At 38.2% G+C, this 24,131-nt stretch overlaps 2 protein-coding genes across 2 annotated transcripts in view; one reads left to right on the forward strand and one right to left on the reverse strand.

Moving 5' to 3' along the window:
- GPR176 (G protein-coupled receptor 176) overlaps positions 1-24,131 on the forward strand; it is a 45,221-nt gene that overhangs the window by 16,784 nt on the left and 4,306 nt on the right. The window contains exon 2 of the mRNA XM_074868150.1: positions 23,677-23,929. Within this exon, the coding sequence (XP_074724251.1) occupies positions 23,677-23,929 (253 nt within the window). The remainder of the gene's footprint in view (positions 1-23,676; positions 23,930-24,131) is intronic.
- The window catches only part of THBS1 (thrombospondin 1), a 147,679-nt gene that overhangs the window by 7,884 nt on the left and 115,664 nt on the right, over positions 1-24,131 (reverse strand). The window lies entirely within an intron of this gene.

Raw genomic sequence — 24,131 nt, forward strand, 5'->3', positions numbered from 1 at the left:
AGAACCTGCTTTTGCTGTGCAACAAATGAAATCTGTTTATCTAGTGATCTTTTAAACATGTTTTTTCTGGGAGAGATAGCAAATTATCCCCCCCAAAACGCAGTATCCATCCTTGTACACATTTTTGCTTTGCTAAGTAATAGTTAAGATTATTTACCTAAAACATTATCTCTCATATCTAAGAGCAAAGCTTCTATCTAGTGTCTCTTCTTATTCAGACAATATATTAGCTAATTTATATGTTATCATTTGTAAGCTGTGTTTACACACAAGCTTGCATTCATTTACATAAACCTGCTTTAAATGATCACTCTTATTCAGTGTCAGCACCTCTGTTCAGATTAAAATGAAATTAATGTTCAAATGGTCTTTTGCACCTGGTAATGGAGTACCAGCCATTGTGTGCCGGGGTGACGCTTGAACTCTACCACACCCTGGGGACACACATATTGGCATAGTGTGCTGAGGTTTTTTGGTGCCTGGCCTTATTAAGTGACAGGTGCTTTAACCACTTAGTTTAATCTGATAGCACAATCATTTATTTTAAGCTTTGATACTTTTATGATTAAACTTATGTGACATCTTTAATTTCACACACACAAGTGATTGCCACCAACAGAAAAAATCTCCCCTTCTTTCCCCTGCCTTCTCCAACCTCTTGTTTTGTAACCTTTAGTTTAACACTGGGGGAAGAACAAGACCTAGTGAATATCAAAGTAGGTAATAGCTATTTAAATATATGATAAGCATCTCCCAATCATATATGTACACAAAGCTTAGCAATGAGTGATGTGCACCTCTTATACCTGCTGAGGTGTGCTCCAGGCAGTGCTGAGTATCTTAAGAGTGTGTGGGAAACAGGGCATTTGAGTGAGTCCTGATGAAAAGTACTATTCTTACTAGGGAAAAGCATAGCGAAAGTCATCAACAGCCTTGTCATCTTCACCATCACCATCTGCTGCACTGGCAAGGTCACCAAGGGGAGGACATTTGTCTTGAGATCCTATTGCTTCCACTCTCTGTCACCATGGGGCAGAGTTTTTCCTATTTCCCTTCTCTCTCGCTTTCTCTCCTTTGTTTTTTAATGTCTAAATGAACTTTGAAGTCCATGTATGCCATCAGCTATGGACCCCAGGAATAAATTTTGGTGCATTTAAGCCAGAGTCATCATCCTTTGGGCAATGAATGGAAAGTGCTCAGACACCACAAAGTTTCTGAACCTATTTCTGGTCTCTCATTCTAGACAATGGCCAGGCTCAGACTAGTCAAAACTGTGTAACTTTGCTTTTTGCCATAACAATTTACTTCAAGTCTGTAATGCTTCTAATTTCTAGAGTGGTTTCGTTAGCTGTGTCTTGAACTAATTTACTCTTCTTCTTCCCTGACTTAATAATTTTGGTTAAGTTCTAAACTCGAGCTTGTATTGTGCATTATGGATCAATATTTGGAATTGTGCTTCCCCAGCATTTGGAAGCCTTCAACATGCCTGTATAAGTCACTCTTCATTTTGCCTGAAGTTGTCTGAAGAGCTTACAATTTAGATTTCTGGATCCAAAGAGCAAAGGAAACAGTAAAAGAAGATAGGGTATGTCAAGGTAATAGCAGAAGGAACAGTGGTTGTGATGTGCATATGTCCATGCAGCTGAAATTGTCAGAAATTATGAGTGAGTTTTGGCTGTCTGTCAAAACAGTTTTGTTTGTCTGTCAGGTGATGGATGTTCACCATCTCCTGAATATCAGGCTTGAGGTGTCACCCAGCAGAATCATTATCTGCTCCTGCAAAATGGGGTCATAAGTGACTTCCAAAGCTAACATGGCTATCTAAGGAACCCTGTGATCTTATCTCAATACTCCTGTTTCTGGTCTCTCATTCTAGACAGTGGCCAGGCTGTACCTTTGGAAGCTCTAGAAATCAAATTTTCATATGCTTTTGATTTAAAAAAAACAACACATAAAAAACCCCACTTCTATTTTGCTTCAGCTAAGTTATTTTTAAAGTAAATTTTGGTTTTCAAAATGATTCACTACATTGGAAAAGTGTTAATTAGAAAATCCCTGCTGGCTGTTGAGTGCTTTCAGTTATTCTGATTAATCGGATACTACCACTGTGTGGAATAATTCTGCCACGACTTGGGGAGTCTTTTGAACAATTTGCTGCTGCTTAGGGGTTCCCAAAAGATTGATTATAAACTGAGACCATCACAGGAGCATATAATAAAAAAAAAATAAAATTTGTGCTTTTTTTAACTCTGACAGTTGCAAATCCTGTAAAGAACTGGAATAAAGACTGAGATCTGACTGTAGATATGGAGGTGAGTTACAGAAAATTACTTTGGTCTATGGAGAAGACAGCAGTCAGACTGAAGAGTTTCCTCACATCTCCTTTTTCCTGTAACCTTTTGACTCTGTTTTGTCACTAAACCTCCTGAGTGCAATCAGAGGGTTTTTTTTTGAGAATTGTCTTTTTGGCATGGCAACTACTGCAACAGCAGCATGTAGTAGCAGTCACAGATACTAGTAGTGTGTTAGTAGTCAGCAGGGAGTATTAAATTACAGGCCTGTACTGCAGCAATACTTACCCAAGAAACACATGCTAGAAAGTGCCATTTTTTTCAGTGAAGCAGTGGGGAATCTTGGTTTGATCTTAAGTATAAATGAGAGCTTTTGATTTGTTGTATTTAACATTCTTTCATGTTAGGAAACCAGCCACAGAGATAGCTACCCCAGCTGGAATAGGGGGGGAACTTCTCTGGTCAACATAAAAAAAGAAGCTACATACAGTTTAAGAGTAGATCCTGTGTGAGATATCTGCCATCTTTTTAATGTTCTCTTAAGGAGGAGGAAAGTGGCAGTACACAACGTTTAATCTCTTTAATGGGAAAATAAAGTGGCATAGGTCAGAGATCTACCCAAGAGACAGGGCAAGAGACAGGAAACAGGCACACCTGTAGTGTAGCTGATGCCAGGACTCTGTGCCCAGGTCAGAGCTTGCACACAGCTGCCAGAGCCATGGGCTGGGGGTCCCAGGTGAGGCCAGTTGGGGCCACTAAGGCCCTCAATAGTCAGCCTCTGTGAAATTTGCTTTTGTGCATAATTGTAAAAAGCATGCATACAAGATTAACGTTAATACATGACATTGTGCCTGTGTGAAGGTATGTCTGTAACCCTACTTTGAGAGTTAGTGTTCTCTGAACACCTTTCTGGCAGATAGAGCATGGCCTGCTTTCTGTCTTTCTTGCCCGGTCTTGCCCAATCTACGTCCCCACTTTGAAAGCTAAGAGAAGTGATGCGTGTGGTAGCTTGCTGAAAACCCACCAGGTACAACCAGACCTGTAATACGTTTCCCTCTCCCTGCTCTGGTCACTCAGGCACAATAAGGGAAAAAAAGTATACTCTGCTCTCTGCAGCATCTCACCCCCTCTGGTAGGTGGTAAGAGAAAGCGACTGAAATCTCAGTGCGGCTGTTGGCACAAGCTGTGCTGCCGAGCCTGGGGCCGGCACGGCTGGAGAGGCGATGTGGGCGCTGAAGCCCTTGTGCATGGGTGAGGAAACCTGCGCCTGCCACCTGGCATCCTTCCTCACTGTTTGTCACGGTGAGGGCCGAGAGAGATTTCTGTGCTCTGTTACCTAAGAAGCAAAGTCTTACACCAGGTAACAAGTGACACAGAAAGAGCAGTGTTACAGTGAGGTTCAGAGAGAAAGGCTGTTGGAGTGGAAGAGAGGCTCCTTCTGCATAGAAGTATGTGTAGAAGAAAAGCAGATGAGGTTGTTCCTCAGAGCCCCAATGTATTGGTGAAGTTTCACCAGGAAAGAAGGAGATTCCTGTATTCTGTCTGGAAAAGAAACATTTTGCTGATTTACTATCAGCTATTACTGTGAATCACTGGTCTCTACATAAATAAAGTTGCTCCCTCCCTATTTTATGGGATTTAATACCAGGTCATATGCTCTTGCATATGTTTATCTAGTTAATGCTAAAGGTCATTTTCATGAAGGTTTTCATAGGAAGATTTATTAGGGAAGTCAGTCACCAGAGCTAAATGTTTTCAAAACAGAATAGAAAAGGTGCTCAAAAAATAGAAATGTGACTTTATGACTAGCTAAACTTTTATTTGTTTACTGCTTCTAACAAGGACAGCGGCCTGTATTTTTTGTAACATCTGAGTTCAGGAGCTGTTGGCACATCTGAGTTTTCCGTTATGGGTCCAACTTGGACCTCAGAACTGTAACAAAGTATGGGAGTTTGCTTTGGTTTTTCTTGCACAAATGAGTAGGTGTCAGGAAACTCAGTGTCATGCCTGGAGCAATGGGACTGCTCTGTCCCATCTGTGTGGACTGAAGGTAGAGTGGAAGTATGCTGAAGTGTTTATCATCCTTTGCATACAAAAGTGTGAAGTCATGATGTGATTTGTGCCTGAGAAACAAGCATTCAGGCTCTTCATGGCTGTTTCTTGCTAAACAAAATCTTCGTGGCATGTTGCAGTATGGAGAGGGCTCATTTTGTAAGGTTCTTTTGTTCCAGAAGATTAATGAAGTTTGGGATGGCCTAAAGCTTCTAAAAAAAAAAATGAAATGTTGGCCTGCCTTTCTAGTGTTAAAACATTTTTCTGCATTTATATAGGTTTTTCATGAGAAAGGAAATTTTGTTCTTTAGAAAATATTGTTGAAGATGTAAATCTGTAAATTTTCAACTTCTCCAGGGTAAAAAAGAGGTTGTCTTTAATCAAGTTAGTTTATTTTCAGTGTTTTACGCATAATTCAGTTGAGTTAGCATGATTAGAACTGGGCCTCTCTTGGCCCAGTAAATATGGCAAGATTTTATTTTGAAAGGTGCAGAGTAAAGAATACAAGATATTTCCCTAAAATGTTTGATTGTTATATGTTCCCCTGTGTTTTTTAAATGTACTTTTTGCTAAAGTGTAAATCAGTTTTGTCCACAGAAAGCAAAGTAGAGGACTCTGGATGATCCTGCCACTGGTACCAAACAACAACAAAAAAGCAATTACGCGTGAGTTTTACCTCCACCTGCTCTGATTGCGGGCTGTGTGATATGTTGTGGAGCAAGTGTAGTGATATCCAAATAGATAAAATTAAGTTTAAAGGCACATGAGTAAAGTTTTTTAGGTAAATATGCAGGAAAGTGCCTATGAAAATAGCTATTATTCCATCCAAATGAACAGGTGAGCTGTGTACACACTACAGCGTTAATGCAGTCTAAATGACAGCATCATTAGAGTCACAAAACTTAGCTTTGAAGATTACTTAGTATTCGCATTTGTCATAAACTCTGCTTTGTTTTGCATTTTGTTTACTTGCATTTCAGTAAATGTAAGAAATATCCTACCTGGTTTGTGCTAAACCAGATAAAAAAGAGCTCTTGTAAATAATAATACAGATCAAAGACTACTGAACAACTCTCATGTCCAGGAGAGGTCTGTCTGAAGCTGAAAGCTTCTCTTTCTCTTCCCCCCCCAACTGTTGCCGTTGGTTTAATAAAAGGCACTGCCTCCTATACTATCTTTGCCTCTCATTACTTTGCAGAGCTCTGATTCTTGTGGGTGTTGTACTGAAATGGTAGCTTGAGATTGGATTTTTTTTTCTGGCTTCATCCCCTGAAAAGACATAAAGTTCTCACCTATAGAGCAATTCCATGAAATGTACACGACTACTCCAATATAGCTTTAATAACAGGTATTGAAAATGTATTTAAAAAAACCCCATCAACCATGAACAATTCAAATAGGGTAAAAATGGAAAATTAATAAGTAAATTGAATTAATAATGTTCACAGATGTAATACTTGGCATAAAGAGGATACATTCAGAGAAGAAAAATCACCCACTAATATCCATTGTAGTCAACAAACACAGCATGACTTTAATCTTTGTAGATCTTCATGTTTTTAAGTATGATAAAGAATTCTTAGAAACAAAAAATTACCCTAAGAGTATATATGGACAAAGAGGAGGAGGAGGCATGCATTTCTTCTTCAACATTTGTTCTGTTTCCCAGCAACATGAAATTGGTAAAACAAATAATAAGTTAATAAAACAAAAGTTAGAATAGAGGAAAGGGAATAATTTTACTGCCAGTTGCATTGAATTACAGTTTTTATGTATTTTCAGAGCAGTGTGAATCCGGTAATTGTATTATCAGTGTTCATCTAAATGTGACGTTTGAAGGAAATAAGAATTTAACCAGATAATGTCTTCTGGCTCCTCTGGTACGCTGCGGAGAGGAACACTGGGGTACGTTAATGCTGATCACACCAAGGTGACGTTAGGTGATGTGAGGAAGGAACTGTCGTCACAGGAAGGGTCTGCTGGCAGCTTGGTCTAGGTCCGTTGTTGCAAAAAGAATTAAAAATGGTGATCAGATCGATACTGATCAGTCTCTGAGTTTGTGTCTCTGGGAGGCTAAAGCTATTCTTTTATACTCCCTGTGGAATTTGCAATTGGCATGTGTGATATGCATACAGGGGGTAGGCTCTTCCTCTCTTCCTTTTTTCCCCCTTTGTATTTTAGAGAAAAAAACCTGCCTCCCTCTTTTATGGGTGGCATTACTCTTACTTATTAACCCAATGAAAGGGTTTGAAAATGTAGAGGAAAACTGTCCTCCTTCTTCTCTTCATTCAGTTGTCCGTAACAGGGAGAATTTGAGACGACCTGTAAGTCCTGCTTTCCTGTCACTGCTTGTGTCATGATCTTAGCAGGCATGAGAAGGCAGTAAGGCAGCTTTTTGATTGTGTTCATCTAAATAAGTATTGGGACAGCCAAATTCTTTGACAGCGGCCTGCTTGAAGGATGAAAAGTGGCTTCAGGTCTCAGTTTTGCGTTTTGTTTTGGTTTTAGCTTTTCTGCGTAGGTTTATTTATAATGTAAGTCTCCTTGCGTGTCCCACAGAGACTCCATCATCTCAGTAAAGGAAAGCTAGTTATGAAATATTTTACAACTAATTAATAAATCAGGCAGCCTGGGATCAGTGGAATGACCAGAAAAAGGATATCTAAAAATGTTTCCCAATTAAGTCTGCTCATTTCCAAGGAATGGAAATAGTCCTTTGGGTTATTCCACAAATTCTCTTAGTGTATGGCATTATAAAATTTATTTTTAATTTCCATTTTCTTTGCAGAGTATCATTATCAGGTCACATTGAAAACATACAGCCTTGAAAGAGTAGGGCCTTCCACTGCTGTTTGTAAGGGAGCTCTGTGTACACTAGCAGGTACATCTGTGGTGTGTGGCTTCAGAACGTTGCAGAAGATAAATTACATGACTGCCATTAATATTGTAACGAGCCATGTGGCAGAAATCACTGGCCAAGTATTTGGCTTGGAAGAGAGATGCTTTTATTTTTTTAAAAAAAACAAACACAGGCATGGTGCAAAATAATCGATGCATTGTTTATTTTAAGCATTTAAACCCAGAAAATGCTATTGACCTGCTGGTAATATTTGCTGCTCTGTACTGCCAGAATAAGGCTCATAAGTAGGCTATTAAACAGCAGTTCAATAACAGTAATTATTAATGTGTACACAACTCAAACATTAATATTGCATTAATGTTTTTTGCATTTATATATACACTAGATGCTTTATGAAATATTTAACCATCATAGTTGTCAGTTACATCTCTTTATTAGCATACTTTACCAATAAAGCTTGAAATGGTAAATTAACTTTTCCATCCTTGAAATACCAGGAGTTTTTGATTTATTTGCTGTTGGAACATGGGGCATGAATAAAAAATGAATAATCTCCACTAAAAATAATTTTATTTATATAATTTAAAAATTTATATAATATAAAAATAATTTTATAGGAATCAGGGAAGTGCCATGTCATGTAAATTCTGCTTTGGGATACAGGTGGGACACCCTTGCTCTCCTCAGGGTGCAGGTTCTCCTGCAGTCTGTTGAGCTACTCATGCAAGTCATGGTAGAATGAGTCAGGGTTTAACAACATGTCTTTGAGTTCCTATGTAAAGATTTTTTTTGCATCATTATAGTGCTAATTTTTGAAGTTAATTTTTTGTTGAGTAGGCTCCAGAGGCAATTGTAGACTCTTAGTAAAATGCTGTGGTCTTTCTGTTTTTTCTTTCTTTACTTTCAATCTAGAACATCTACTGTTTTAATTCCAAGTCTGTTACTTTACTGATGAAGTCTTCCTCTACTACGCCCTTAGACAAGAGACTTCTCCTGAAGGCGCCTCTCATAAATTAAAGCTTTTAAAGCAGCATCATAGTTTGTGACACTCCTACAGCGTTAGCACAAAGATCCAAATGGATCATGGATATGGAGCATCCACAGGTTTCTCCGTACATAGGAGTGGCTTGGCAGGACAGGGCAGAGCGGTGTCATGCTCCCTGTGCTGAATATTTTTTTTTTTTCTAGGAGTGCACTGGAGTGTTGCGGTCTGTCAGTAATAATTATCTTTTTTATAAAAAAAAAAAAGAGAAAATGGGATCGCCTTGACAGAATCTGAAAGAAGGCCATATGCTAGTTTGCTAAAATGAAGACATCTTAATGAAGGCATTTTGAAACACGAGTGGCTATTTTTCCTGCTTTATTTATATAATTTTCAAAATATAAAAGACAGATTATTACAATTATGCAATTAAAATGACCATCACTGTGAAGTCCTCTGTTCGCTTATATTAAACTTGTCTTTAAAGCTTACAGAGTGATTCTAATGTGGTTTTCCCCAGTGCACATCTGGTAGCAAACTGATTAAAACGATTACTGCTGATGAGCCATCTCCCACTGGAAAATCAGGCAGAGTTGAGGTAACCTTTGACAGTAGATTGTGCTGTTATTTGAGTGCCTCCTCATTAAGCATTGCTTATGCTTGCCTTGGCACTTTAACACCTGAATGGCTTATTACAATGTCTCTTAGAAAAAGAGTTTCTGTAATGCCTTTTTCTTAATTTATTTTTTAATAAAACGCCCTACTCAGATTGAATTGACAGGAGAAAAACAATTCACATACATATTCATTAGTTTGTATTTGAGATTCTTTTATAGTTTATTTTTAGTGTAAGCACACTGATGGTTTGGTTTTGGAACTTTAATGACAGTTTGGTTACATATTTGTGAGTAGTTTTTCTGTTACATGACGTGCACCATGTACAATGCTGTTGTTTGGGTTTTTTTTTACCCAATCCTGTTTGGTTTTTTTCTTCCACAATTCATTTATCATATATTTTTGATGAGATTTGCTTGTTTCCAACACTAGTTTTATGTCTAGTTACTTATTTTAGTAGAACAACCCAAATATGTTCCAAATCCAAACAGTACAACTATGGGGTTTTTAGTTGTGGAATGATTTTGCATTGTATTTGTGAATGTATTTATTAAGTTGTTTTTACAGTCATTGCTGATGCAAATGAGTATAACCAGTGAAATAAAAGCTATCTAAAAATTCAAATAATCTTCCTCATAAATGAATCAAAAATATATGTTTTGAAGCAATTAAAATTTTGTCCATATCAAAGATAATAATGTGTGGTTAAAAAAAGCTAAATCTTCTGATAGCTTCTTAAAGGTTTCTTATGAAAGTTAGCAAAAACACTTAAGTAAGGAAGAATTTAGTTTTTCATGTGCAACAGCTCAACTTGACTAAGACCAGGAATAGATGCAGACCTGGTTTGGACTGCCTCTATCTGATGCAGTATTGTTACTATGGGCTAAGGATACAAACAAGGTAAGGTTTCTGAGGAGAAATAATATATTTTATCCTGCTGAGTGGTGTAGCTGGAAAAGAGCAGCTACATGAGGTGAGAAGCAGACAAAAGAACTGTAAAATTGGGTATTGTGAAATTAAAAAAACCTAGTAACATAATAATGTGGTGCCCTTGGAGCAAAGACCAGTTTTTCTTTTAGGATGCTTTAATTGTAGCCTGGATTCTGCTCTCTGGTTAATTCCTGCTGGCTGCACTGGGCTCAGGGCATGTGTAGCTGCAAACAGTTGCTGAGACTATGTAACTGAGACCTTCTGAGCAGTTCAATATCATTTAAGCCTTTTTTCTTTATTTAAACTCCATCAGTGGGAATTATGTCCAAATTGCAAGGCACTGACATGTTTTAGGGTTGGTATTGGATAATACCAGTATTACTTAGAAGGAGGTTCCTGTTTAACAAAAAAGCAAAACTAAATTTAAACTGGTATTTTAAATTCTACAAGAATTTAGTGTCACAAAAATTGATGTGAAACCTTATGAAAGGGAAATATTTTTTTTATTTTTTAAACAACTCTGATTTCAGCCCTTATTCTCTTGCACATGCTCACAAGCACAAACCCACATGTGTGTGTTCAAGTGATCTAGATTACTTGTGTGGAATGGGGAGGATGGCAACGAAATGGTTTTTGAACAGGTCTTTTAAACTTGTTACGAGTCAACAGTTACTATGGGAGAATCTTCTGCCTCAGAATCCTGCTTACTGTGAGTCTTAATTACCCTCTGTAATTCCTTGGAAAGGTTGCTGCCCCTTGTCTTTGTTCCATCATTCTGGGAATCACAGTTGCATCCTGTCTTCCTGCTGGAACAGGCAGGAGAGCAGTGACTGTACTGCTGTACTACAACCTCCTTGCCACCCTCCTGTACTACAGCACGAGTCCTCTGACAACAGGTCATCTCTGCTGTGGCCGTTTCAGAGCACAGGCCTTCTGGTCTTGATGCAAACAGCATGTTCCCCCCCCGTTTACTGGTTTTACTGCTGTCAGTGGTGTCCTTATTTTATCAATACATGAGATTCTTTTAACCCTTGATTTATTGTTTTTTATGATGCTTTCACACACATCCACTTTCATTCATGTTTTATTCAGACTGATCTTAGTGTTTCTGTTGCAAATGTCTACATGCCTTAGGAAAGGATCCACACATTTTTCATGTATTTATGTCACTAGTTGAAGTATGCTAAACACTTGGAGATAAAGTAACAAGAGCTTTTTTTTTGGCTCTGCTATCTTGGAAGACCTTTTGGATTTGCAATAGCAATTTTCCAGGGACTAGTAAAATATGCAAACTTAATCTTGCTCTTCATACTCACCCTGAAGAGTGAAAAATGTGTCTACATTTGTTTTTAAGGTAATAAGGCTAATTATATAGCTGTTACTTAAAATTGAAAATTCTGCATCCAGGTAATGGAGTTACAAAGCTGAAAGGGTTTCATCTGTAAATGGATGCCTTGTAGTTCCTTTGTGGAAGAGCTGAAATTACTGTAGATTTTTGGCATACATTTTTGTGGCTACTTTGTCTGTGGAAGTCAAGAGAAATTGCTGGATTGTTTTTATTTTCTGTTTGTTTGTTTCCATATGGTGTAGAGAGATCTGAAACATTTTCACCTGCTGACAGTGGATGGATGATTCAGTACAAGAGAGGAGCGATCACAGAAATGTATCATGCAAGCATTCCCAACCATTGTGACATGGTAATTTTTGTAGGAAAGCAAAAGGGAAGAAGTGGATGAGAAATGTAGAAATATGAAAGACAGCTGCTGAAATATAAATAATACATGCCTTGGTTTGTTGTTAATAAGCAGAGGTCAATAATACAGTAACTAACATCTTGGTTCTTTGTGGATTTTGTGCCTGCGTCACAACAAGAAATGTTGTTTTGCAGATGACGACAGAGAACACATGCAAGAATCCTGGAAAGCTTTGCTAATGAGCATGTGTTTGTATATGTCTGTAGGAAAACACAGCAAGCTGTAAGTGATTTGATTACACCCACTTGCTGATTCGCCCCAATCAAACAAATACTGCCTGTGTGCAGTCCTCTTTGGTGGAAGAGGTAGGACATGCATATATGGTTCTTCTCTCTTGTTTCTGATGGCAGCTGCTGTCTTGTAGAGTTAGTTGTTTGCTACCTGTATCTTAAGTTCATTTAATTTTTACATGTGTGTGGCTATTACATGGTAGACCTTATCAGGTTATATATATGTAGCAAGACAATGGAATAATTTTTTAGTTTCAGAAAATAAACTAGAAACTAATTTTAGATTATGTTGTTCCAGCTTTGTATCAAGTTTTTTCATATTGAAAAATCATATTGATATCAGTTCAATTTTAATACACTAATAGACCTAAAAATTCCATATATTAGCAAAAAAGATTCTCTTCAGCTGCATCTATCAGCAAAACACAAGTTTAAAATTTTATACTGCATGTGGATGATTGATGAAGGAGTTTGTGTCATCAACCCATGCTAGGTCATAAGCCCACACTAGGTCATAAGCCCATGCTAGTGCAAGGAAATATATGGCAAAGTTTTGTTAGTGTTAAGGCAGGTTTCAGTGTAGGGTATCTTCTGCTGTGCCCAGCAACTTATGAAGTTCAAATATGGATGGCTAATTGTATTTCTAATGCTAGGGAAGAAAAGGAAACTTACAGTAAAAATGACCATGTTATCTTCCTTTTCCAGTAGAGCAGTCATCTGGATTCTTGGAAGGTTAAAAGAAAACTTAAAAATTCTTTCCACACATCAAGGGTGTATTTGGGGTGAATGTTATGCAGTTTTACGGCTTGTCTTACTGTCAGAACTATTTTGTTGCTAGAGGGTGTCCAGACCTAGAATTTTTAAAACTTTTCTTGCTCTTAATGTCAAGAAACATTTCAGTATTTCTTCATTTTTTGTAACTGAATCTGGTTCCCCTCACTCAATTCTGGGCACTTGCATGTCTCTGGATTTTGCATCATCAATCCTGATTAGACAAGCTACTACCCACGGGCCTTGCTGAGGAGGTATAAAATGTGGATCAAGCTGAATTTCTGGCTATTTTAAATAAAAGGGAAGTGGTAAGCCATAATACTAATTTTTCATAGTGTTTTTTGTGAAGGCATTTGAAGGATGAATGTCTGTGGCCCGTTTCACTAAGCCCAATGCTATTCTGTGTTTAACAGTGCTGTCTTGCAGAGAATGGACCTGGGAACAGCAGTGTCTCTTGCTGTGAGGATTTTGAGCAAAGAAAAGGGAACTCAGTTATTAAAAGAGTGAAAGAAAGCAGACTGGAGAGTGGACACTACAGAAATCTTACAGTGGAGTTCTGTTATAGATGGGGGACTGTAGAAAAATGAGAGAGGGGAAATTTGGAGAGTCTCAAGAATAGTTTTTGTAAATGAAATGTTTGATCAACAAAAATTTTACTTCAGGGGTCTATATGTTTTAAGGAAAAACCCCCAACAAACCAAACACCACCCCACCCCCCCCCCACCCCACCCCGCACTCAGTCAGGCCAGAAATGTCACCGTGATCTTGACAGTGAAGCACCTTGCCTGTCCTGAGGTATCCCATGGGAACACATCTCTTCCCTTTGGCAAGTTGGAATAAATCTGATTTGGCTCTGTAAATTCGTATTCAGTGAAATGCCTCACTCTGATAACTAGACAAAATATTTTTCCATGTGATTTTTTTTTTAATAGTATTTGGTTTAGCGTCATACTGATTTTTTCAGTTTATTACTCATGGTGTTTCAGACATGTGTGTCAGTCCCCAGCTTGACTTTATTCTTCCCAGCGAGTATTGTTTGAGTCCATTCATGGGGCTAGGAGGAGTGGAGAGAACCATTTATTATGGAGTCAGCTGTGGAGGGAGGAAAAAAAGCTTGTTTCTAAATATAACGTAAATTAATCCCACTGTGCAGGACGTATTAAGCATATGTAATTTCTGTTTGAAGACATCTGTGTATAAAGAATCAAGAGCAAATATGCCCAGCTGGTGACCTGGTGAATGGCTGCATGGCAAAACTATATAAAGAGTAAAATTTTGTTTCTGATAACCTGGCACTTTGGAGAAATGGAAGCACAGTCAAACTAATGCAGAAATGACATCAGATCTTTCTTAGTTGTATAAAGCAAAAAGAAGAGTCACAAGACTGTGGGGCAGGCCAGAAAATAATTTATGCTCTATGAAATAGCTGTTACTATGGTGTCTTTCAGCTACAAACTCTGTAATTTCAGCTGCAATGGAGGATGAAAATTGATCCTAATGGGTAGGAATTATTTTTTTTTAATCAAGAGTGCAAGATAGCCTCAATTACCAAGGAAAATACAAAGTCAGTCTTCCAACTACTAGTAATTACCACAGGCTTTTTAAATTGCGCTCCTCTGTTAAATATCATTCGTTTTAAATTGTGTGTATTTCTGCTTTTTTCCTCAATAAATAAGGCAGGGAAAATCAGCTAACCAGTAATTCAGTCAAGTTGTCCAGTTGGTTGTATACTATTAGGCAGTATACATCTCACATATCCACTAAACTACAGTATGGTGCAGCAACTAATGTTTTTGGTAAGTTTTGTCTTAGTATCTTGAGTGAATTAATACTGGAAAAGTATTAGATACAGGAAAAATAATTTTGCATAAGCACAATGTTGTTGGACCACGTCTGTGTTGTGTTCTGGCCTGGTAGCATTTTGTACAGACGTGAGGGTAAAGGCAGGAGAGAGTAAGACTCTGAACAGCACAGGAGGTCGTCAGCTCCAGAGTGGAAGGTGGAAAGTTGTTCCTGTCTGCTGTGGATTCTGGAGCAGCTTACAGCCCAGGCCAGATGCTGGAGTTGCTCTAAACGACGTGAGTTTTGCCACAGCCTCACAAGTGCAAAACTGTCAGTCTCCCCTGGATCTGACCTTGGCATGTCTTACAGAGAGAACAGGGGCCCTACAGGTTTCTCCTGGAGGAGCCTCGTAGGGACTGAGGCTGGCCCTGTAAATGAAGCAAAGTTGAGCTGAATCTGTGATGTGAAAAGTCGCATCTTAGTGATCACATCTCTGTAATGGCACCAGCATGCCTGCACATGAATTGCAGGTGCACATGGGCGAAGTCAGACAAAAAAAGAGCATCTGAAGAGATGTGTCTGGACCTACAGAGGTGGCTACAGGCTTTCTACAAACAAAGAGGTACCGGCAGATAGCATTGTTATTTAAAAACAAATCTTAAACATACTTGGTCCCTGTGTTAACACTGCTATTTACAATTAGATTCAGCACAGTGGTCAGGGGAGTTCAAGTAAATCTCTGCGTTCTTGACATCCCGTTGCACAAGAAGTGCTACTATTGCATCCCCTCAGTCATTTCATGACATACAGGTTCAAAATTGCCCTTTTCTGAGTTTTTTATAAAACAAAGGGACAAAAGGTATTCCTCTTGTGCCAAGGATGATGAAGAACAGACAGATTGGCCGTTCAGAAAAATTACCTGCTTCACTTGCAGCCCAGGCCTTGTAGTGTTTTAGTAATATCAGACTTGCTCTCTGAGGATGACTGGCACAAAGCCTGGTGTAAGAAAGGCCAGATGGTTCACTAGATGTGAGATGTGATACTTGGTTGGCAAACAAGATGTAGGATCTTCAGCTAATGGTTTCATGTACATTGATGATGTGGACATCCAATATTTTTACCTCTTCTATATCTCTTTCCTTTATTTCTATTTCCTTCCTCCATGGAAGAGGTAAAAACATTGGTTCCCATGTCATGAGGAACTCTCATGGGGGTCATGTAAAGTCCTTGGCTTTAAAAATTTTTGGTTATATTTTTGCTGTAAGTAAAACAAGCTGGTCCCTTAAGCACTGTGATTCAAAAAGTTAATAACTTTGAAAAGATTTATGTTCCTGTTATGGTTACAGCAGTAAATCTGGACATTCTTTTTTCAGATTTTAAATTTCCTAGCTTAGGTTTCAAAGGTAATGCAATACATTTGTCATATTTTCTTGACATGGGAACAATCTAAGGTCCTGAAGTTGCAGACACAATATTCTTTAAACCTCTTTCCTTCCTTCCTTCCAAGGAGCTTGAAGAGTTTCAGGTTCTTTGAGGACGACATCAGTTTTAAAATAGAGGGAGGCAAGGAATTCAGACAAGTCAAGTGTACTTGACAAAATAAGCGGGTTTGGTTATTTCCTTGATCGGCTGAAATGATTGTGGCGGCTGTTGAAGGACTGTAGTTTATTGAAAGGGAGAAAATGATTGTTCCTGCCCAGAAATTCTGTCCATTTAATGCGACAGTGGGTATGAAGAACCGGAGAATTATCAGTGCAGAGATACTTCTTATCTCCCTTCAGATAGGTATATCTGAAAGAAATACAAGTGGGTATCCAAGACCTTTAGCATGACGCAGTTACTTTAGAATCTCCCTGCAGACAATTTTATGAAATACTAAGGACAACAGAAAAATTCACAAATGGAATTATATTAATGATCATTTCCCTTAGCCATTTTGACATTACAAATACCATCATATCACACAAGTTATACTTGCTGTAAGAACAATTTTAAATTTCTTCATGTATGTTTTCTGACTTTACTCCATCTTCACAAGTGACAGTAGCTGCTGCCAGTGGATTGTGTAGGTAGGTGTTGGCCTTGGACTAGTCCTAGGCAATGCTGTAACAAAAGTCAATGACTTACCTGTTCCTGCAAGGGAATCTTCTGGTCACTTTCTTTTCTACCTTGTAATTATACACTTTCTTGGGAATGGAAGCTATGTAGACAACTATCACACGCTAAATGAAAAGGCTTCCAAGATAATTTACATCTGTGCTGAAACACTCTGCGGGTAACTACTCTGTACTGGGGAAATTCGTGCTTGATGTAGTTCAGTTGAACTGAGTTTGGTGACCAGAGCTCCATGCTGACAAATCTCTTAAGTAGTTATACTTCTAAGTCAATATTGATAATGTAAGTAGGAATATGTGAATGAGAATTCTAAGAATATGAGTGAGAAACATTATCCTAAAAATAAGGAGATCACCTGTTTTATGAAGGAAGGAAAATATTTGGTATACAGCAAACCTTGTTCCAGGATAGTTCTTTTGTAGCAGACACTTCGTCTTGGATATAAAACATTTGGTTGCACATGTACACAAACTAAAAATGGAAGAACTATGTTAAAAAACAAATTAAGTTATTGCCCACTCTTTTTAACTGGAGTGCAACTGTTATTTTATCACTGAATTTTGAATTTGATAGCTAGAATGTTAAAAAGGTTTGGATTTGGTTTCAGGAAGTTTGCTTTTTGTTTTTGTTTCATGTTTTTTTTCATCTATAAAGGCAACTCTGTCAGTCTGATGACTATATTTTTTTAAACTAAAATATACAAGAATTATAAAGAATTACAAGAATTTGGTCCTGCTTGAGCAGGGGTTTGGTCCAGATGATCTTCAGAGGTCCCTTCCAGCCTCAACTATTCTGTGATTCTGTGATAAAATTATGCATTTCTTCAAGCTATGGAAGCCAGCATGTATCTTGATACATCCCTGTTCCCTCTGGAGGTGAATAAGTAAACAACATGTGTTTTAACATAAGAAGGGTTGCCAAAAATGTTTCCAGTGAACCGCTTTTTGAGTGAGGTTTGTCTTTTAACAGAGTAAGTTCTGCAGAAAACACCTTCCTCAAAATACCTCAGAAAATAATAAAAAAGAGTTTGAGGGTTGGGAATGTAATTGTCCTGGTGTTTCAACAAGAGAAGATTTTCACATTCATCATGTTGACAGAACCTGTGACTTTTTCAGTGAGTTGTTTTTAATGGAAGGTTTCAATGGGTAAAGCCCAGTTTCTAACCTCTTCCATTGTTTCCTGCCTTGTTTTCTTATGAAGAGGGCTGCCAGCTCCTTCCCAGTGACACTGCAGGGAGTGTGAGTGGGGTACGCAGAGGCTCTCTGCTGGGAAGGATGTCTGGATCCCCAGAACCCTGCTCTGGATGGGAGGGAAATCAGCAAGCAGAAGGCGGCAAGCTGTGAGAAGGAGGATTTTACTAGAGTGTGGACTTTGTTTTGATTCAATTACGCACTGATTAATGTTAACAAAAATGTAAGATGAACGTCATACCCAGCTAATGGATTGGGTTCCATGAGTTAATCGACAAAAAGCAATATTTCTTCTTTTTTTTGGATGACTGCATGGCAAATGCATTTGTTTTAGATAACAGTCTCTGGTTTCCATGGGGATCGTCCTTCTACTTGTTAAAGGTATTATTAAGAATCTTTCGCATTATTTGAATTATTGCTAAGAGCTAGTATTTCAAAACTATCTCAGCTCTTGATGCCTGCATCAACATTTTGTGTCTGGCAGTGAAATCCGAGGAGGGTACAACTTGGAAAAGGAGCAAAAATATTTTTTGCTGCTTTGAATCAGACTAATGCACTCTGATAACATTTCATACTCAGAAGAATGTTATTTCTTGCAGATACAATGAACTTGAAACACTGTAAAGGCTAGAAGGATGTCTGGGCAGCATGCTGTGTTGGATCCTCGTGTTTACTTTCTCAGTGCACTTCTGTGCAGCTTCATGTACTGTGTAGCTGCTTATCTGTGGTATTTCCCAATTAAAAAACTGTGGGGGATGACTGGAAACAACCATCCTTTTAATGTGAATGCAGTGGAATTTGTATGTAGTACATGGAGGTTTTATTGAATGTTGATAGTTATGATATATAAGAGGATAAAATGAACTCAGACCTTGTTTGCCAGGCTTTAAATGTGTTTTTGTTTCTAATGTGAAAAGAGCTGCTTATCATGCACTGGTTACTTTTAATATTTTCTATTCTTCTTTTTACTTGGAGAAATTTTCAAAGGCATAGACAAGCTGGATACTTACCTCCTGCTCATTTGGTCTGTGTACTGACAAGGTTGTCAACTAACGTTAGGTGTAGGAAGGGTTTTATCTAGACATAGCTCATTCTCTGAGAAGACCAAAGATACACTTTTCCTTTTTAAATTAAAAACACTTCATCTTTTTCTTTCAGTGGTGGAATTCTGTGCAACCAGTATGGGATTTGCTTTGTAATGTGATTTTTATAAGTGACACTCGTGTCCCAGACAGTATTGATTTACAGGAAATAGCAAGATGTTACATTTTCCTGCTGCTTGTTCACTCCATGTACATAACCAGTACAATCCCATTATGAAGTTTGAATCCCAAAGTTGTGTAGCCCTAGACCAGTTATCCAGCAGAAACACCTCAGAAACTAACCCATGATAGAAAATGACAGCTTTGCCCACTGTGAGGATGTGCAACAGCCCAGTACAGTTGTAAGGCAGGGAGAATACTGATGTTAGACTAGTGTCTTTCATGGGTTCAACAGTGAATGACTAATACACACAGAACAGAAGAGTGCCTCTAGACATCGTGAAAAGATTCAGAGCACGATTGCTGTAATGCTTGTTCAATTGCCTTGTTGCCTGGAACATTGTTATTCCATGGAAAGGAGTTGCTGGGGAAAGATGAAGAGCAATGAAATGGGAAATGCATGCAGTTTCATTCTGAAGCTTCTTAATATTTAATGCTGTGCAAAGTTTCTGGTGTAATTTTTTTTCCTGAGTGGGAGGCTTTGAGGTGCATGAAGGGAAATACTTGATTTGAAGGCCTCAGCAGAAAGATCTACTGGTCTATACTGAAGCTGATCTGATTCATCAGAGGAGCTTATTAATATATAAATTACTCATAGTTGCATGTGGAAAAAGAATATTTCTTTGAGGGATATTCACTCATTAATTTTCCAGCGTCCCAAGTGGACAATTCTGTCTGCTTATTCTTTCTTCCCCTTTCAGGCTCTGACTTTATTTTGTCTGTCTGAAGAGTTCTTCCTCACCTTAGAACCAGTATTTTTTTTTATGCTTTATTATTTCCACTTCCATTTAGGATCAATCAACACCAGAGCTCATTTCATTTCGTTGTGACTCTCTGATGTGTAAATGACAATATGACACAATTTGTAGAAGTAATTCAACAGTTGATAATCTGGAGTCTTGAATGAAGCTCCTTTGTAGAACCCTGAAGAATAGTTGAGGAGTTCTGTAGCAGCTTCTGAACTATTAGTGAAAAACTCTCTGATTTCTTTTATTTTTCTATTCTTCATTTATATTCATTCTAATAGAGGTGAAGCTTGCTGTGGAAGTAAGGTTATAAAATCAATGCAATTCAAACTAGATGAAAGATTTAAATAAAAAAACCTGCAAACAACAAAAAACCCCCAGCTTCCCTCCTACTCCAGGGCATTGTAATAATAAATTATTACTATGTGAGAAGTACTTCTTCAATAACTTGAGAGTTAGAGATATTTTTGAAAGTGAGTGGTTTGATTGACTGAATATCTCCTAGCAATTTAGGAAGCTTTAAGTACAACTGATTGAATACTGCCTGTGGAATATATTGTCAAACCCAAAGCACCTGACAAAACCAGATGATGATTCCATTCTTTAAAACACATCAGATGGTAAATACATAACTCAATATTTTGTCAGCTACCAAAAAGGAATTTGCATAAGACACATGACACAATATATAGTAAATTGAATTCCAAATGACATTCAAGTATTGCAGACCTAAATGGTATGCCTGTGAGGAAGATTTTAAAGTTAATACCACATGCTTCTATTGAAATGGTGCACTGTTTTATCAAGAAGTTTTCTGGTATTTCTTGTTACTTGCCACTTAGTATACACATTGGCCATGTGAATAAGAGTATGATCTTGCTTGGATTTTATGTGGGGAACCATAGGAAAACTCTACTCAGCAAATAAAAGCTTGGGGTTTTTTTATTGGTCAGAGGAAAAATCAAGCCAAAGAACGGTAGTGTCAACAGAGAGAAGTGTAGGGGGCTGCAGCTGCTTTTTCATGTCTCAATCAGCAGCTTAAGATGCTGTTTTCATGTATATTTGTAGGTACCCTACAAAAACACTAACAAATCTGACTGCCTCATAAATCAATTACGCTTCAACTCAAAAGAGCTTCTGGTAAGTGTCTACAATATATAGTATCAGCAACATGTGATGTCTGCAGTAAGAAAAATTTAACTTTTCTTGGAGGTAGGAAGCTGAACTCAACTCTGCATGCTGTCCAGCAGCAGCAGGGTAAATGGAGTTGTGTTAGCAAGCAGTATTTTTATGCTGGTAGATAGCTTTGGTTGATCTGGTGGTACTGCACAGTACATCTCCAGGAGAAATAAAATAAAGGAGAATCACATTTTATTAAGATGATACTGGCCTTTACCATGTAGTTACTGCTAGTGGAAAACAACTAGCTCACACGTGAGCTATGCACTGAGCACAGCTGCATAATTTGGCCAGTGCTGAGAATTTTACTAATTCACTAATATCTGTCATTCAGGAGATTTTTTTCTGGTGTGCAGTAAACTGGATAACAAAGAATGATTGCAGTATTTTTTCAGTATGAAAATTTGAACATAGTTTAATCAGTCTTGTGCACTGAGCTATTACATTATATTTTTGTCTTGGATTTGCTGTCTGGTAAGATGATTTAACGACTGTCTGTTGCTTAGTGTCTTACAGATAGAGAGGTATTTAATAAACTACATTAGAATTGATTAGCTAGGGGATAGTATCATCAAGCGATATGAATCTATGATATCAATCTCACTAGAGATTTTTCTCCATTAAAACCACTGCGAAGAATTACTAGGGGGAGTTGTATAAAGTATATTTGCTTCCATTTCTTTGTCAGATCATTTCATAAAAGGGTGAAAGCTTTCTGAAAATAACTCTGATGCCTTGTAAGTTTACAAAAACTACTTGTGAAACTTCCAAGAAAACTTTGCATATGTTTTTGTGCTGTTCTTATGATGTTTGTGTGACAAACTTTTAGCTGAGACATTAGGCACCTTTCAGTTTCAATTGGACAGCTTGCTTAGAAATATATGATCTGCATGTATCTTTTAAAATGTGTGCTTCTAACTTGCTCTGGTCACCTTGCACATTCACCTGCTCCCTTTCAGTTTTAACACACTCTGAAAGTTTGTATTTCCTGTTGCTGTCAGTGAGTCTTTGAATGCTCTGTCTGAAGATGGCACTAAAATGTCCAGGTGTTAGGTGCTGGAGCCTGAGCCAAAACGGTGTCTGTGCAGGCATGGGTGGAAAGCTGGGACCAGGTTACGAGATGTAGAATGTGTATGCCCCGCTCAGCTGTGCTAGCAGAGATCCTCCTGCCTCCTTAGCTCTGCACTAGTACATCTCCATCTGCTTGGGTACCACAGAAGGTGCCTGCCACGGTGTTTGATCAGTGTAAGGGTTTGCTGCCTCTTATGGGTCACCTGTCCTGAGAGGGGAATGCCAGAGTGAAAAAGACAGGGAGCAGGGAAGCCTGAACAGGACTGTCTGCTTCTCAGCACCTCTCCCTCCTTAAGATCACTGCCCTCTGCCCCTATAAACACAGGGGAAAGGGACTTCTCAGTCTGACCAGACCAAGGAAGAGCTATTGCTGAGACAACATGTGGTGTAGTTCCATGTATGTTGGGTCCGCGGAGCTGAGTGCACTCTAGGCAGTTTGCAGCAAGTAGTTAAGTACCGGTGTGTGTGATTTTCACTGCCAGCCATTGTGGGCTGACCTGTCTTTGGGAGTTTTTCTGCACGCATAAAATGCACTTTGGGCAAGTAAACATTTCTGTGGTCATATAGTGGTTGTCTGCATTTCCTTCACCTATAGTATTGTCCTTAACTTGTATTAATTGGAAGCGGCAAAAGCTTTGAGAATTGTGGGTGTTCTGTGGCATTCAAGATAAGACTTTAATATTAAATTCATCTCCATTTTTGCACAGTTCTATTAAACCTTTTTTTTCCTGGTAGCACTCTTTTCTTTCATTTTAATTAAAAAAAAAGCAAACATCTTGCTAAAGTCAGGTTTTTAAAGGAGAGATAAAATCCTGGATTCTGAGTGTGAGTTTGCTGGCATCTTGGTATGCATTAGATGGGGCCAAGAGCTGCACGCAGTAAGAACACATTGCTTCATTTACTCTTGTACTGTTGTTGTGTGAGTTAGAATCATAGGGAAATTTACGATGGAAAATTTGTTAATTTGTTTCTATGATACGATATATCTTTCTGAGATCTGGATAGAGTAAGATACCATCATAAGGGAAAAATACTGTTTTAGCTAATGCTGGTTTCTCTCTGCACTTCTGCTTCACTGCCATCTATTCACCCTATTTGAAACAAATGTGTAGGGCTTGAATATCCAAAACAGTGGGTTGCATTCTGTGTGTACTTTTGTGAAGTTATGTGCATCAAGTCTTTCTGGTTTTTTGCCTGTCCCATTTGTTTAATTACATGTTACTATGTTTATATAGAAACAAAAAAGACATTTCTTCTGGATGTAGCTTCACATAGGCCTGTCTGTGCCATTGAAGTGGCCAGTGGAAAGAAAAGCAAGCTGCTGTGATCCACTTACACACAGAGGCAAACAGATTAAAACCATACATTTATATTTATATTTTAAATATGTTTATATTTACTTACAGTGTATTTTTATATTTAAAAAAGAATTATGCACTGATTACTAAAATATAAACACTTCAGCAAATTTCTATATTTGAATATTCAGGATGGCTCATTTATTGCAGGAGTCAATATAAGCATCTAAAAAACATGGTTTGGATATCCTACTTAGGCATTTGCCTCTGAAATTCCCTAATTCATTCATTACTAGAAGCTGGGAGGAGATAGCTGGAGAGTAATTGTTTCCAGTCACCCAATTTATAAAGCCACTAGCCATTACAGACTTTTTAGTTTGAGCAGTGTGATGGTTCAAATCAGTGACTCCTGGCAAACTCCAAACAAGTATTTTTATTTGTGGTAGTAAGGAACATTCAAATCTGTTAAAATTATTGTTGTTGGGTTTTGAGGGTGGTTGGTGTTTGTTTTTTTTTTCTTTTTTAATCCTTCCTGTCTCTGCTCGCAGGTAACATCATGGTGCTGTGGTCAACTTGCAGAACATCGGTACTTAAATCTGTAACAAACCGATTCATTAAGAATTTGGCCTGCTCGGGGATCTGTGCCAGCCTAGTCTGCGTGCCTTTTGACATTGCTCTTAGTGCCAGTCCACACTGCTGCTGGTGGATCTATACGATGCTCTTCTGTAGAATTGCCAAATTTCTGCACAAAGTCTTCTGCTCAGTGACCATCCTTAGTTTTCCAGCCATTGCTCTTGACAGGTAAGAGAGCAAATTTGCCAGGATCCTTGATCTTTCATTCTTTTTTCTCCCTTTGAAACCCTTTTCTCCCTTTCATATTGGTCTTGCTCTTGTTCCAGTGCTTTGCTCACAGTGTACAGCTTCTTTCTAGAATGTATTGGGATAAATGTTCTTCTCTGTAACATTGAAAACCTTTCTTTTCCGTTTACTCTGATGTCTCTGG

Source organism: Strix uralensis, chromosome 4 (genome assembly GCF_047716275.1).
Source record: "Strix uralensis isolate ZFMK-TIS-50842 chromosome 4, bStrUra1, whole genome shotgun sequence".
Lineage (NCBI taxonomy): Eukaryota > Metazoa > Chordata > Aves > Strigiformes > Strigidae > Strix > Strix uralensis.